The following is a 13,693-nucleotide window of genomic DNA, read 5'->3' on the forward strand; positions in this document are numbered from 1 at the left end:
TATGCTGCTCAGTTCGCTGTCAGGCCTTCCAATTCGTCAAAGTGATTAGCGATAATACAGACTCTTTACCTTCGAAAAATACATACAACGGTTCGCTGAATCCGTCTCGTAAGCGCTTGCGTTGCGTGTACCTTAGATAATACGTTCGGACCATTAATTACACCGTCAACAGTGCACTTCTATCTGAAACGTATAATTCTAGGGAGAGGTATTGTACATACACATGTGTATGTATACACGTAAGTATATAGAGCAAGCTACGAGGGTGTTTACCACCGAGGTAAACGCCCTCCGTGAAAAAACAGTGAACGAACTTACGGGGAACAACGAAAAAGGGGGTTTCTGCTCTCGCGGCCAAACTGCTAAATCAAACATTCTTATCTTCGTTGTTTAAATATTGAAGAGAGGCGAGCGCCCGGAACGGTGCTTCACCGAACGACAATTTATGTTTAGCTCGGTGGAACGGAGATGAATGGATCGAACGTTCCGGACAGTAAATCAGGAATAAAGAATCGGGCCGGGCTGAACCGAACCGTGCTCACCTTCTAACTGCTGACAAATGCAAAACTCGGCTATGATTCGGTCCTCGGTTTTGCTTTCTCTCTCTCTCACATTCTCTGTCCGCCCTTCCCCCTCCCTAGATCATTTTTCCGCGCCAGTGTGCGGTGTTGCGAGCAAATGTAAATTTGATGTCGCCATCGGGATCGATCGGATCGTTGAACGCAGCTGCTCGACTCGCGTGCGGATCGTTCGTTTCGCAACCCACACCTGAAACATCTTCGATGCGACCCTAATCCCGACCTTTAAACTGTTCAACGAAATGCGACGCTCCACTTGCGTAGCTCACAATGATATTGTGCCACGTAATTATTAGTTTATTAGGCAGCAGATCTTCATCTGAAATAAAAATACAAATTAAATTTTATGCGTATGACCTTGCCAACGTATTTCGAGGTCATCGAAATCAACGCGCAGTTTTCTATGTGTGCGATTGCTTAATATGTATTTGTATTTGAAAACACTTTTCGTCCTATCAATATTATAAAACGGTGAAAAGTATAATTTCACAATGGAGATTCAACGACAATATTTTTCGCACAAAGGACCGGCGGGGCGCATTGTTCTGGGATAAGATTTAATGAAAATCGTTAAAACTGTTCCTGAAAGAAATCCCTCTCTCCATTGATTCTTAAAAATATTTGAAACAATTGACTTCGTCAAAGTTGCCACACAATAACTGCGAAATCTATAACTATAAAGGCTCGTATAGCCTCGGCTGCTCGGATTAGTTTCTTTCCCGATATCGGTGGCTGCAAATGTAACAAAGCCTGCGGATTCCAGCGATTTGGTTTCAAAAAGTTGCCGCTCGAATCTCGTTGAAGAAGAACCTAAACCTATCACCACCTCGAAATGACCGGTTCCAGATTTTTTATTTTACAGTTATTGAATTAATCAAAATGATTGCATAAGGAATGGTTGTAATGATATTTTTAGTAGTAGTAAATAAAATCAATCTTGTCATTTTTATAAGGGAACATGTACCAGTTACTTTTAAGGCTCTGTAATTTAGTGTTAAAAGTAAATCGCATTTATTAATAACTTTAACAATTCGGCAACCTCGACGCTTCCACGAAATCAGGATGATGTCAATTGATGACCTTGACAACATATTTCAGGATGGATGTTTTTCGCATCGAAGGTGAAAGTTGCTACTGCAATTTGCATCCAGACAAAACCGCCCACGACAAACGAAAAATACTTTGCAGTGCTTACGTCATCGCTGAATCATTTGACAGACTGAAATAAAAAAAGAATTATCAAAGCATTGTAAAGTGCAATTGACAGGTGTATATCACGATGATCGCATGTGGCTAGCGTAAAAATGATACGGATGTTTTTAGAAAATAATGTTCCATTTTTACAATGGCTTGCACGTTATGCTGACGCAAATCCCATAGCTTGGTCGATTTTCACGATTAATCCATTGTTACACAAATTCTAGAAGAACTAAAAACAGCGATTGTTTAAACTAAGAACAGAATTGATGAGCACGTGATAAAAATTCTCGTAACCGTGCAAAATCGTATTTATTATCGAATTTATGGTGGGGGAACGCAATAAATTGCTTGTATTTCTGAAATAAAACGATTTTCGTTAACGAATGGTATATTTTATGAAACACTGCTTAAACAGCATTGTTATCCTTCAGTCGCTTGTCACTATAAACAAATTGCATTGGTATTAGATCCGACACTATTCAACGAGAAGAAACAATAAGACAAATATAACAGTGTCAAAAATGCTATTACATTATCTTCGATCCATTGAAGGTGATTTAATTCCAATGCGTTGTAATTTACGCAGAATATTTGTGTTTCACGATAATATTTTATGAAATTATGAATATTCGAACGAGTTAATACATTTATGATACGCACTGTCGAACACGAAGCAATGTATTCACTGCATGCTATCTTGGTTCATTTTGCATCATTAGTCGTCACATTTACAACCAAGATGAGACAATTACACGAATAATATTATCATGAAATATTTCCATATATGTTTCCAAATGTTGTTAATAATAACAGCCCTCTCCTAGTCGAGTAATCAACAATTAGAATTGTCTCACACTTTCTATCGACGAGGCACAGTGGTGCCAAATGGCCAAAAAGCGGAAAAAATATGTAAAAACCAAACTATCCAACAAATCTGCTTGAAAATTTGTGGAAAGCATGCCACAGGTACAACGGTTCTGTGTATAGCAAAAAAATAAATATTCGTTTATTTATTAATTTATTGTTAATTTAAATTTTTTTACTTGGGCTCGTAAAGAAAATTCAAAATATAGACGGCGAAAAAAAACGACGGTAATTATTCGGATAATACCACTGTTCTCCGATTTTGATGAAATTTAAATATGTTATAGATTTCGAAAAAAAAATTTTGGTCAAAAATTAGGTCATTTGCGGGATTCGCCTTCTCATTTCTCGATAATACAAACACGGGTTTTTTCAGCAGTCACGAACGTTTTTTTATTCAATCGATGGACTTTAATCAATAAAATATTTTCTTTTTGGCAAAAAATCATCGAACAAAATGGAAAATATCTTATTCATTAAAGTTCATTGCTTGAATAAAAAAAATTGGGCTGTATTTCACCTTAAAATACCGGAATTACTTTCTTGCCAACCCAATAGTTAATAGAACAAAATCGAAATGGTCGAGCTTTATCACAGTTGCCAGAGTTTCATCCCTCCGCATTTCACAGAGCCTAATTCAATTTGATACACCCGATATATGTATTAGCAGAAAAATGAATTTGTGAATATACAAAAATAATTGCTCGTATACGATCCACGCGAATGCGATCGTGTTAATGGTATAATAATATTTAATGTTCAGCAGTAAAGCATCAATTTATTTAAATTGGACCTGGAGTGTTGGTAAGCACGTTGACCTGGGAGTGTGGGGGATCGTGGAGAAACGTATATGTCGAGCATATTGTACGTGCGTAGCACTATATGTAGTACATAACTATATTATACTAAACGAAAAGCTTTGTCATTTTTGCAAAACTACATTCTAAAGTTTCCTCGTTATTTTGCATCCGCAACGTAATTTAGCACGTTAAAGAATAATTGAATCTAATGGAAATTTTTATACATCAGCTTTCACAAGCATAATCTCGCTAAATCTAATTGGATAAAACACTGTGAACTTCTTACTAATTATGCTATTATAGAAAAACAGGGTTTTCGTCAGAGTAGGGCAATAATCAACTAATATTTAAAAATGACTAATAGTCTTTTTGAATGTTAATCACAGCAACATAGTCATTAGTCAAAACTTTTCGATTAGTTAGTGATAACTAATTAATACTATCAATGTATGTTAATCGCACGATAGTGACTGATCATCAACTACTAAATTCACTAATATGCAATAAGCTACCGATTACTTAAGAGTTGTGACTAACTATATGCCATTTAGTTATCACTAACTAATCAAAAAGTTTTGACCAATGACTATTTTGCTGTTGATTATATTGTCCTAATCTGGTTCTCTTAAAGAAATTTAGCTCTCAAAAGAAATCTAAATCGTTATACTGCTGATATTTGGCTGTTTGACTAATGAGTTTGCCGACCACTGATCTGTGGCAATTAGATCTCAGAACTGTCACCGAACGTTCTTTCATAATAACCATATGAAATGCAGCTGTAGACTAGACTTCATATATTAACACTAAACCTGCCGAGTTTTAAAAGTAAATGGTACACATTCCCTTTTAAAAATGACAAAATTGATTTTATTTAGACTTTGTGCGGCCCTACTGTAATACGTGCTCTACTGAAAATATCTATACAACTATTCCGTATGAAATTATTTTTATTATTTAATAACTGTAAAATAAAAAATCTGGATCCGGTCATTTTGACCGGTGGTGGTAGGTTTAGTGTTAAAAGATGTCCATTTTCTATCCTGCCCACTTCCTCCGCGGTTCCACGTTTTATTCGAGATATTTCAGAACTATTATTGGACCGTAATTGACTACTTAGATACGGAATTTATGCATCTACGAGAAACACGAGTAGATGAAATACAGAATTGTGAAGACACAAATGAAGCCTCGCAATTCGCAGTTGGAATGAAAGTTGCAGCTACGTTACGGTGTTCTTTTTAATGCGAACGAATGCGCGCCTCGCAGTTCCGGAAGTGGTCGAATCGGATGCGTTTGCAACGCGACCTATTGCGACGCGACGGTTTATCGGTCAGTCGACCGGAAGTCCCGGAGGATGGAACCTCCTGCTACATACGTTTCGAACAAAAACGGCCGTAGAATGGCCCGAAAACGGTGCAGTTCGGCAATTGCTAGGTCCCGTCGAACGATGCAACCGTGCCAGCGAATGGTGCCGAGAAATATCAAAAAAATCCTTGGTTCTCGCATTTTTTACCTTCGTACGAGTTGCTCATTTGCCAAATCGATTCACCTAACAAAATAAATCCAGAGCAAATCGAAGAAATAGAATATACACAATAGATCACACTCGTTTGTAATAGTTCGTTCAATTTTTTCCATTAGTTTTGGTATTAGTTTGGGTGACCCATTTCGTATGAACACAGAAATTATTTTTGTTATTAGTAGATCGATTAAAATTTTCTTATCAAGTTGATCATATTTGATTTTTCTACGTCTGTTTTTAAGTAAGTTTTAAAGGTTACCTTTAGCCTTTAACTTTACAACGCACAAAGTAGAAAGTAGTTTATCTGAATATTCTTATCCTCGTGTCCTTCACGATATCTACTAGCTGCGCACAACAAATTACATACAGTGTTGTATTCAAGAAAAATTGAAGATGAACTTCCATACATAAAATTCCATTCCATAAAATTATTTGTTCAACAAACTGCCAAAGGTATCTTATCTTTATTGTTTACTTCGAGGACTCGTAGCAGGTGTCAAAACGAATTCCATGACTCATTGGATTTTGACATTGAGGTGATCTTGAATTCAATACATTTTCTGTCAATCACAACGTAAAATTTCCATTGTCGTGTATTATTAGTTTTGACAATTGTAGACTGACCTTAATCACCGTAATTAATTGAAAGAGGCGTCGTGTCACATAACGTACTCGTAAACGATGCACAGAACAATACACTTTATTTGCAGTAGCCTTCAGTTTCCCACTATCTCAACATTGTAATGAACCGACAGTTTGCAACAATGCTCACGTAAACGCCACGCCTGATATATTTCACACTCGTTCAGTTAAGTTATTTATGTAGATCTTACATTACAAACTTACGTGTATCAAGCGTTGCCTGTTCACGTTAATTCATAGCTTTGCCTTTTGTGTATACGATATACACATGTATAGTAAATAGGAAATATATAGATTCTATGATGACTATTTTAAACGTTTTATTTAATCCGAATTTTACGGAGTTTGTCTTCAAAACGTTATATCTCAGCACAGAATAATCTGAAATGAATAATAATTTGGATTTAGAAGCTTTAAAGAGTTCTTACTCTTAATATCTTAATCATGAAAAATTGACTTTTGGCCACAAAAAGCGGGTTTCCAGACCATAGTGGCGTCGACCCTCTCCACCCCCTCCCACGACCTAACCACGACTCACTCTGTTTGCATGATTTTTCCATTACTAGTTCAAATTCTCGATGACAGCTACAATGCAAAGATTATGCGAATCGAATGGGTTGTGGTCAGGTCGTGGAAGGGGTGGAGTAGTCTTTTTAAGTATGTATGTATCCTGTTCACTATTATCCACGTGTCTTTTGTTCCAATAGGTGACATTGTGAATATTGGCGTAAACGTTGTTGTCGCTGGTATCGGTATATACACAATAATGTGTATAACATGACAAATATAGGAAATGTTAGGGATATGAGATACCCATTCTATTCTTTAGTCTAGCAATTGTCGGAATATACAGGGTGCGGCACCTAAAACAGGTCACCTGAATAATTCGCTTGCTTTTGAAGATAGAAAAAAATTAATCAGACCAAACTTACTTGATATCGAGGCGCTCGTAATTTGACGTGCAGATGTCAAGGAGATATGAAGGTCAACTCTGTTTTTTTAAATGGAATGTGGTATTTTTTAATACATGAATCGATGCAGCTGGACATTCGTTATAAAAAAGTACTAACCTATATATGTCGAAAAGTTAATAGTTCAGGAGATATTTCACTTTAAATAACTCTAAAATACCATCCGATAAATTCGATCGCTAAACGAAACATTCCTATTCCAATACTACAGCGTAATACTTGAAACAACGTTAAGCGGATATTAAACTAAAACACAAAGTTTCTTTTTACTTTTTGGGATATTTCCACTTACTTCATTTTTTCTTCCGATGCAAATCGATTAACATATTGGTTTTAAAAATAACGCAAAAACATTTCTTTCTTCAGGTGGATAAATTATCGGGTATGAGAAAATTATGGTAATTCGGATAAATACTGAACAATATTTTGCACTTGATGTGCTAACCATACGTTAAACATCTGCGATAAACGTAACAATGTATGCGTTATCATTTCCCCCGCTCCATTACGAAAAAAAGTCATTAGTGTGGCTATATAATTTCCCTAGCGGTTGGATCCAATCATTGTATCGATATACCTCTCAACCATGTGGAGACTGTTTCTGTTCACCGTCTTCGCCCTCGCTAGAGGTATAAATAACTATTTTTTCCGCTTGTTCTACTAATTACATATATTCAGTGATGGTTTTTCCAATAGCATAGACTGCAAACTTTCGGCAACCACTGATGTGGAATTTTATTATTATTTTTTTTTTGTGATATAATCATTGAAATTACAAAGATTCTTTTATCATTATGCAGGCAATTACTTTTACCATGTGTAGTTGCTGTAGAAGCATAGAGTGAAATTACTACAATTAAACCTTCACGAGCACACTAGGTCGTTTATGCCTAGGCGAACATTTTACTTTTGAGTCCATTCGACGAGAAAGGAGGGAACCATAATTTTTACGAATTTAATCCATCAAATTTTTATTTTACATTGATTACACGCTCGCCTTATGCAATATTTAAAGTCTAAAACTACGCCATAGTGTTTTGCATTTGCATATACTTTGCGGGTTAGCGTTCCCCAAAAGTTCTCAATTAGGTTGAGATCGGGATACCGTGCAAGCCATTGGATATTTAAGCCAGATAATAAGCCAGTGAATATTTTCCGTTCGAACCTATTCTTTGCATTGTCTTGTTAAAAACCACTGGCTTCACAATCTGTTTGTTCCCAAAACGGAATTCAAACATTCTCGGAAAACTACTGTGCACCTCTTGGAGAACTAAAGTTTTCGCGGTGCAATTCAAGTTATAGTGCTCCCCCACCACAGTTTCTTGCGCGAGCCACTCTTACTGAGTTAGTGCAGGAATATGAATAGTGGAGCGACGAGGTGAGCGTAGCGTTGAGGACAGAGTTTGGTCATTAATCAATTAAAAGTTTAACCGAGAATGATTGATTAATGTGTACGATTGAAAGAGGTAATCATTGAAAAATGGACGATTGATTCAATCGATTGATAAAGTTAATCGTCAATCGTCGATTAGAAAAAGAAATCATCGAAAAATCGGAGACTAATTTAAGGATGTTCTGGAGTTAAATAAAAACGCAACAAAATTTTTGAAAATTTGACAAGATATAATTCTTACTAAATCAATCCAATTACCAAAGTTTAGGTTCGATTCACTGAATCGTTTAAAAATTATAGAGCAACTTAAAGTTTGCACATTTTAACACGTCCTCTTATGGAGAATTCATAAAATTCCACTGCAAACCCTATTTAAACCTTGAAAAAACGCAACTAGAAACTCCAGTTTTTTTTATATATAGATCTTAAAAAAGTATACAAAAGTATGCAAAATATACTCGTGAATGGCTTTCATTGCCAATATATTGATGGATTTCGAATTTCTTTTACTTTTGTCTCCCATTGTACCTCCAGAACATCCTTAATCAATTGTTGAAGTTAATTGCCACACGTAATAATGAGGGAGAAAGAGACAGACAGCGGAGAATAAGAATTGGCAGAAATATATCTCAACAAAAACTCAGTTTACATTCAATTATATATATAATCAATTATCCGATTGACGATTACAATTGAAAAGAATGTAATCGTTAACCGGAACTAACGACTAAAGTAGGGGTTTAATTGTTAATTGCGATCAACGATTGAAGTAGAAATTTATTCGTGCATCGTTGAATAAATTTCAAACTTGTTACAGTGTAAGAAACACGTTTGAGATAAGTGAGGTTAATTGTCTAGCTAGTCTGCCCTCGAGACTGTTCATACATGCAACTGATACAAAGTTATAAACAACTTGACATCATCGCTTTAATTTGAAGACAATTCGTCTTATCAGAGTCTTACAACCACGTGTGACTCATTAAATTTTCCTTTGTCATATTTGAGATAGAACACATTCGCCTAAGAATGTATAAGGTGTATAAAAAGTCATCCGTCCTAGGAGTGAATCTATATTTCTGGATCGGTGGACATTTGTAAGAGAAACTTACCGCAAAATTGTTTATAACAAAGAAAATTGTTGTTAAAGTGTTTTTTTTACATCAGCGCCTTCTACTTATCGAGAAGAGAAAAAGTTTGAAAGGAGCCGTATGTCGCAAACAAGTAGTTATTGAGATATAAGCTGTTAAAATTTTTGCAAAATTTGATTGTGAGGAATTATACGTATAGACAAAAGCTTACTACTACAGTTCACACGTCCGTGTCGATGAGACAGAACATGATCGTGTGCTTGCTTGGAGACAAACGAAATTTAAAGGGACATTCGTCGCTAGGCCCGTACCAAGTCATCGTCTCCCTGCCCATTCGGATCATCAATTCGAACTTGAGAATTTCAAATTAAGAATGCTAATCCTATAATACATTATTAAATACTAACGTAAAGTATACTTACAAATTTTGCAGGGTCTTCTATTCCTAAATAGAAGTTATAAAAAACCACGAGAGAAAGAATTCAAATTTAGGACTAAATTTCGGGACTAAAAATTCAGTCGCTAGCCACAGACAAAGGCTAAATGTTTAGTGGAACTATGAAATATTTTAACACTAAACCATTGGTCAAATGACCGCATCTATGTATATTGTTCATTTCACAATTATTGAGATTATAGAGATGCTTTCGTGGTGTGAATGATGAAGTTCAAATAAATTTAATCATGTTATTTTTATAAAGCAACATGTAAGAGCTACTTGTAAAGTATAGTGTTGTACGAGACCTTTGTGGATCGCAGGTCAGGAGAAACGATGCGTACCCTACACAGTGGACAACGAAGTGCTCGGCTGCATTTGTAATTCCACTTATTGCGACAGCTCGCTGAACCTTCAATCGCTTTCGCTGAAATTGAATAACTTTTACCAATATGAGACGAACAAACAGGGACTCAGGATGGAACTGTCAGAGGGGACATTCGGCGTATCTGATTCGCCTTCCAACGTGACTTTAACGATAGACACAACGAAAAAATACCAAAAGATTATTGGGTTCGGTGGTGCTTTCACCGATTCCACTGGTATCAACCTGCAGAAACTCAGCCCGAGAACGCAGGAACAACTGTTAAGGTATGGTACCTACCATAATTTTGGATTTGAGTGCTGTCTGCAGTAATTGTTGCTTTTCATTGATATACACATCATTCTTTCAAATTCGACTGTTCATAGGTCATATTACGATCCAGTAATTGGAAGTAACTACAACATAGGTCGGATCCCAATCGGTGGTACCGACTTCTCGCTGAGACCTTACACGTACGATGACGTTACTAACGACACATTGCTGGAAGACTTTGCTCTCCAATTGGAAGATCACAAATATAAAATACCGTACGCGATTAGAGCTCGCATATTGAACCCAACAACGACATTCTTCGCATCTGCGTGGTCCGCCCCTGGATGGATGAAAACCAATGGAGTATTCGAGCAATTCGGTAAACATTCGGTCGAACAATTTTCTTTATACATAAAACCAACAATCATATCTCTGCATCAATTGTACACAGTGGATTCTCTAACAAGGGAAGGACCCCAAGTGTCCGATTTCGATTTTGATAACTTGGATCCCTAGTAATGTCTGAAAAATATTAGGTGTAGTTACTCAATATAGTTTTGAAGATATAATTAATTAAACTTTCATACCTTTTCGAAGTTCCATTAGCCGTGTAAGCAGGTTGCGTGAAAGTTCAATTGTTTATATCTTTAAAACTATTGAGTAACTACACCTAATATTTTTCAGATATCATTAGGGATCCATATACCATCGTCTCACAAAAGATTATCAAAATTGAAGTCAGACACTTGGGGTCGTTCCCTTGTAAGATTAGCCAGTATTTTCCAGGCTTTTCGCATCAATCCTTAATTACAAGAATAGATTTTAGACTAGGGAATTAAGGGGGTGGACTCTCGTTTCCAGGATTGCAATTCTCGATAACGCAAAGATGGGGTTTTCCAGTAGCCAAAGCGCTAGATAAAAGATCAATTTAGACCGCAATCGTCCTTAAGTCCCATTTTTAAGTTTACGAAACGTACTTTGCATTATTTTTTACATGCTGCCGAATAATGCAAATTACGCCTCGTAAACGTAAAAATAGGACTTTTGACTACTGAAAAACCCCATCTTTGCATTATCGAGAAATGAGAAGGCGCGTCCCGCACCCTTGCAGTTCTGGAAAAACGAGTCTACCCCCTTAATTGACATTCGTAACTTCTTTTACGTTTCATCTATTCAACTTTTTCCGTGGATGCGTAAAAATCGTAACACTAATTTTTGATATCGACACGTTTAGGATACTTGAAGGAGGAGTACTATCAGGTGTGGGCTAACTACTTGGCCAAGTTTGCTGACGCGTACAAAGCACACGGTCTAGAAATGTGGGCAATTACGACAGGCAACGAACCAACGATCGCCTTCCACATTAATACGTCAAACGTGATCACCATGGGCTGGACACCCGACACTATGGCTGAGTGGGTCGGTGTCAACCTAGGACCGACTTTAGCAAAATCGAAGAGCAAAAGGACACGAATCTTGGTCCTCGATGACGATAGAGATGTACTGCCAGAGTGGATTGAGCCGATGTACAATAATTCCCAGTCCTCCCAGTACTGCATTGGAACTGCCGTGCATTGGTATTTCGATAATCTAGCCAACATAACGGTATTGGATGAAACTCACAATGTAGATCCGAATAAACTTATAATCATGACCGAAGCGTCTGCGGGTAAGTCTTCGAGGTTTCGCTTTCGCACACTATTCAAGAACTGTTTATATTTCAAGAGTTATTTTTAATTGCAATTAACATTCGATTTTGGAAATACTTCAGTTCTTAACTCACGTGCAACGGATGCAAACTGTTGATGTTCAAATGATTAATGTATGTCATTTTTTATACAGGTCCGACCTATTGGGGAAGATCGACTATCGTGTCGGACATGTGGGACCTCGGGGAAGAATACATCTTGAATATAATTAAAGTAAAAACGATGATTTCTTTAACTAGCATGATATAACTTTAATTCTGCTGTACCTAGTCCTTTTATTACGATTACAAGAGGGGCCTGCAGATCTTGTGTATTTCAAAAAATATCTGACGAAATATTAACTTCGTTCACAGTGCGCTAATATGTTTTTTTTGTCAAAATGTCAGGAAGCATCAAATAATGTAAAAAAATTGGATCGTATCGTTTAAGTTGCACTTTGCAACTGCGCCGATACATTCCTGTTAAATATCGTACAACTTGATGAATAATGCACAATAGCCCGTTGCAATTTTTTTTATCTACAATACAAACAGAGTTATAGCTCGACCCAGTTACTACATACAGCCGGTACCATTTTCGAGATATTAAAATGATTGTTCTGCGTTAAGATGTTCAATTATGAGTTATAATATTTTTGATCGAGTTGATTAGAAAGACAATCTGCAGAATAATTTTCTATGTCGGCGTATTGATGTAATTTGTACGCTTTCAGCATGTAAATCATTGGTCGGTCGGCTGGGTGGACTGGAATTTAGTGCTGGACAAAGATGGTGGACCGACGTGGATTAACAATACTCTGAATGCAGCTATTGTCATCAATCCAGAGAACGATGAATTTTACAAGATGTCCCTGTACTACGCTATCGCGCATTTCAGCAAATTCGTTGACAGAAATTCTGTCAGGATTTCCGTCACCGACACTGATGACGTCAAGTCGGCTGCCTTCGTAACACCGTCGAAGGAAGTCGTCGTTGTACTTTACAACCAGTAAGACAAATTTCAACATAATATTCAATTCCTCCATTAGAACACAGAAATTAAATTAACCTTTCGTTTTGTTGCAGAAACTCCACTGCGACTTCCGTAACTTTGCAAGATGAAGTCAGAGGCGATATACAAGTGAAATTATCCCCGCTTTCAATGAACACCGTAATATACAAGCTATAATTACATATATATATATATATATTGTACATACATTTTTTTTAATATTGTGTTCTCCTTGAATTGTACTATCTCACTATCAGAATAAATGTCCACTAGTGGATAATTATAGGCTATTAATTTTACGTACCGACCTCCGTAAATAATTCCCTTGTTATTAGCGACAATACAATGCATCTCTCGACATGCTCAGTGTCTAACTGCAACAGTGCATGATGTCAGGGCCCGCTGTAGGGGCGGGCGACCCGGACATTTGTCCGGCGCGCCAATTTTTAGGGGCGTCATTTTGGCTGTAGGTGTGAGAAAAATATTGATGTATTAAATACCCAATCAATAGAAAATTTGCTTTTATTAAAATTTAAATAAAATGATTGATTTTTATTGGAAATAAAAAATATGTACCTTTATTTGAAAAATATATATATTCTTAAGGGGCGGCAATTTGTCTTTTTCCGGGGCGACGTAACCGCTAGAGCGGGCGCTGATGATGTCAATATGTACTTTGCATATATAATTCAGCTTCTCGTTCGAACCGGATATTCAAAGAAATTAGAATGTTTCGTACAAGATTTATATTTCGAATGTTAAATGCGAGTGTCTAGTTATACAAATTACAAAAATCACCTAACGAAATCCATAAATTTCGATTTTCGAATGAAACGGAAAAATAATTTCATTCGTTTATTTAC

General features: G+C 36.6%; 1 protein-coding gene across 2 annotated transcripts; it reads left to right on the forward strand.

Moving 5' to 3' along the window:
* The first annotated feature begins 7,117 nt into the window (after positions 1-7,117).
* LOC143215566 (lysosomal acid glucosylceramidase-like) lies at positions 7,118-13,116 on the forward strand. Of its 2 annotated transcripts, none has more exons than XM_076437800.1 (7): positions 7,118-7,206; positions 9,818-10,145; positions 10,245-10,510; positions 11,366-11,800; positions 11,974-12,053; positions 12,553-12,827; positions 12,905-13,116. In XM_076437800.1, the coding sequence occupies exons 1-7, from the start codon at positions 7,164-7,166 to the stop codon at positions 13,005-13,007; spliced, it is 1,530 nt and encodes a 509-aa protein (XP_076293915.1). In that variant the 5' UTR covers positions 7,118-7,163; the 3' UTR covers positions 13,008-13,116. The 2 variants fall into 2 exon arrangements, with proteins under 2 accessions (XP_076293915.1, XP_076293926.1); XM_076437811.1 differs by lacking the exon at positions 7,118-7,206 and adding an exon at positions 7,838-8,043.
* Positions 13,117-13,693: the final 577 nt, after the last annotated feature.

This window comes from Lasioglossum baleicum, chromosome 2 (assembly GCF_051020765.1).
Source record: "Lasioglossum baleicum chromosome 2, iyLasBale1, whole genome shotgun sequence".
Lineage (NCBI taxonomy): Eukaryota > Metazoa > Arthropoda > Insecta > Hymenoptera > Halictidae > Lasioglossum > Lasioglossum baleicum.

Bases quoted from the DNA above. Each gene is read 5' to 3' on its own strand.
- LOC143215566 (XM_076437800.1), top strand. From the start codon at position 7,164: ATGTGGAGACTGTTTCTGTTCACCGTCTTCGCCCTCGCTAGAG. The intron at 7,207-9,817 runs GTATAAATAACT...TGTGGATCGCAG, and splicing joins CGTCTTCGCCCTCGCTAGAG to GTCAGGAGAAACGATGCGTA. The intron at 10,146-10,244 runs GTATGGTACCTA...GACTGTTCATAG, and splicing joins ACGCAGGAACAACTGTTAAG to GTCATATTACGATCCAGTAA.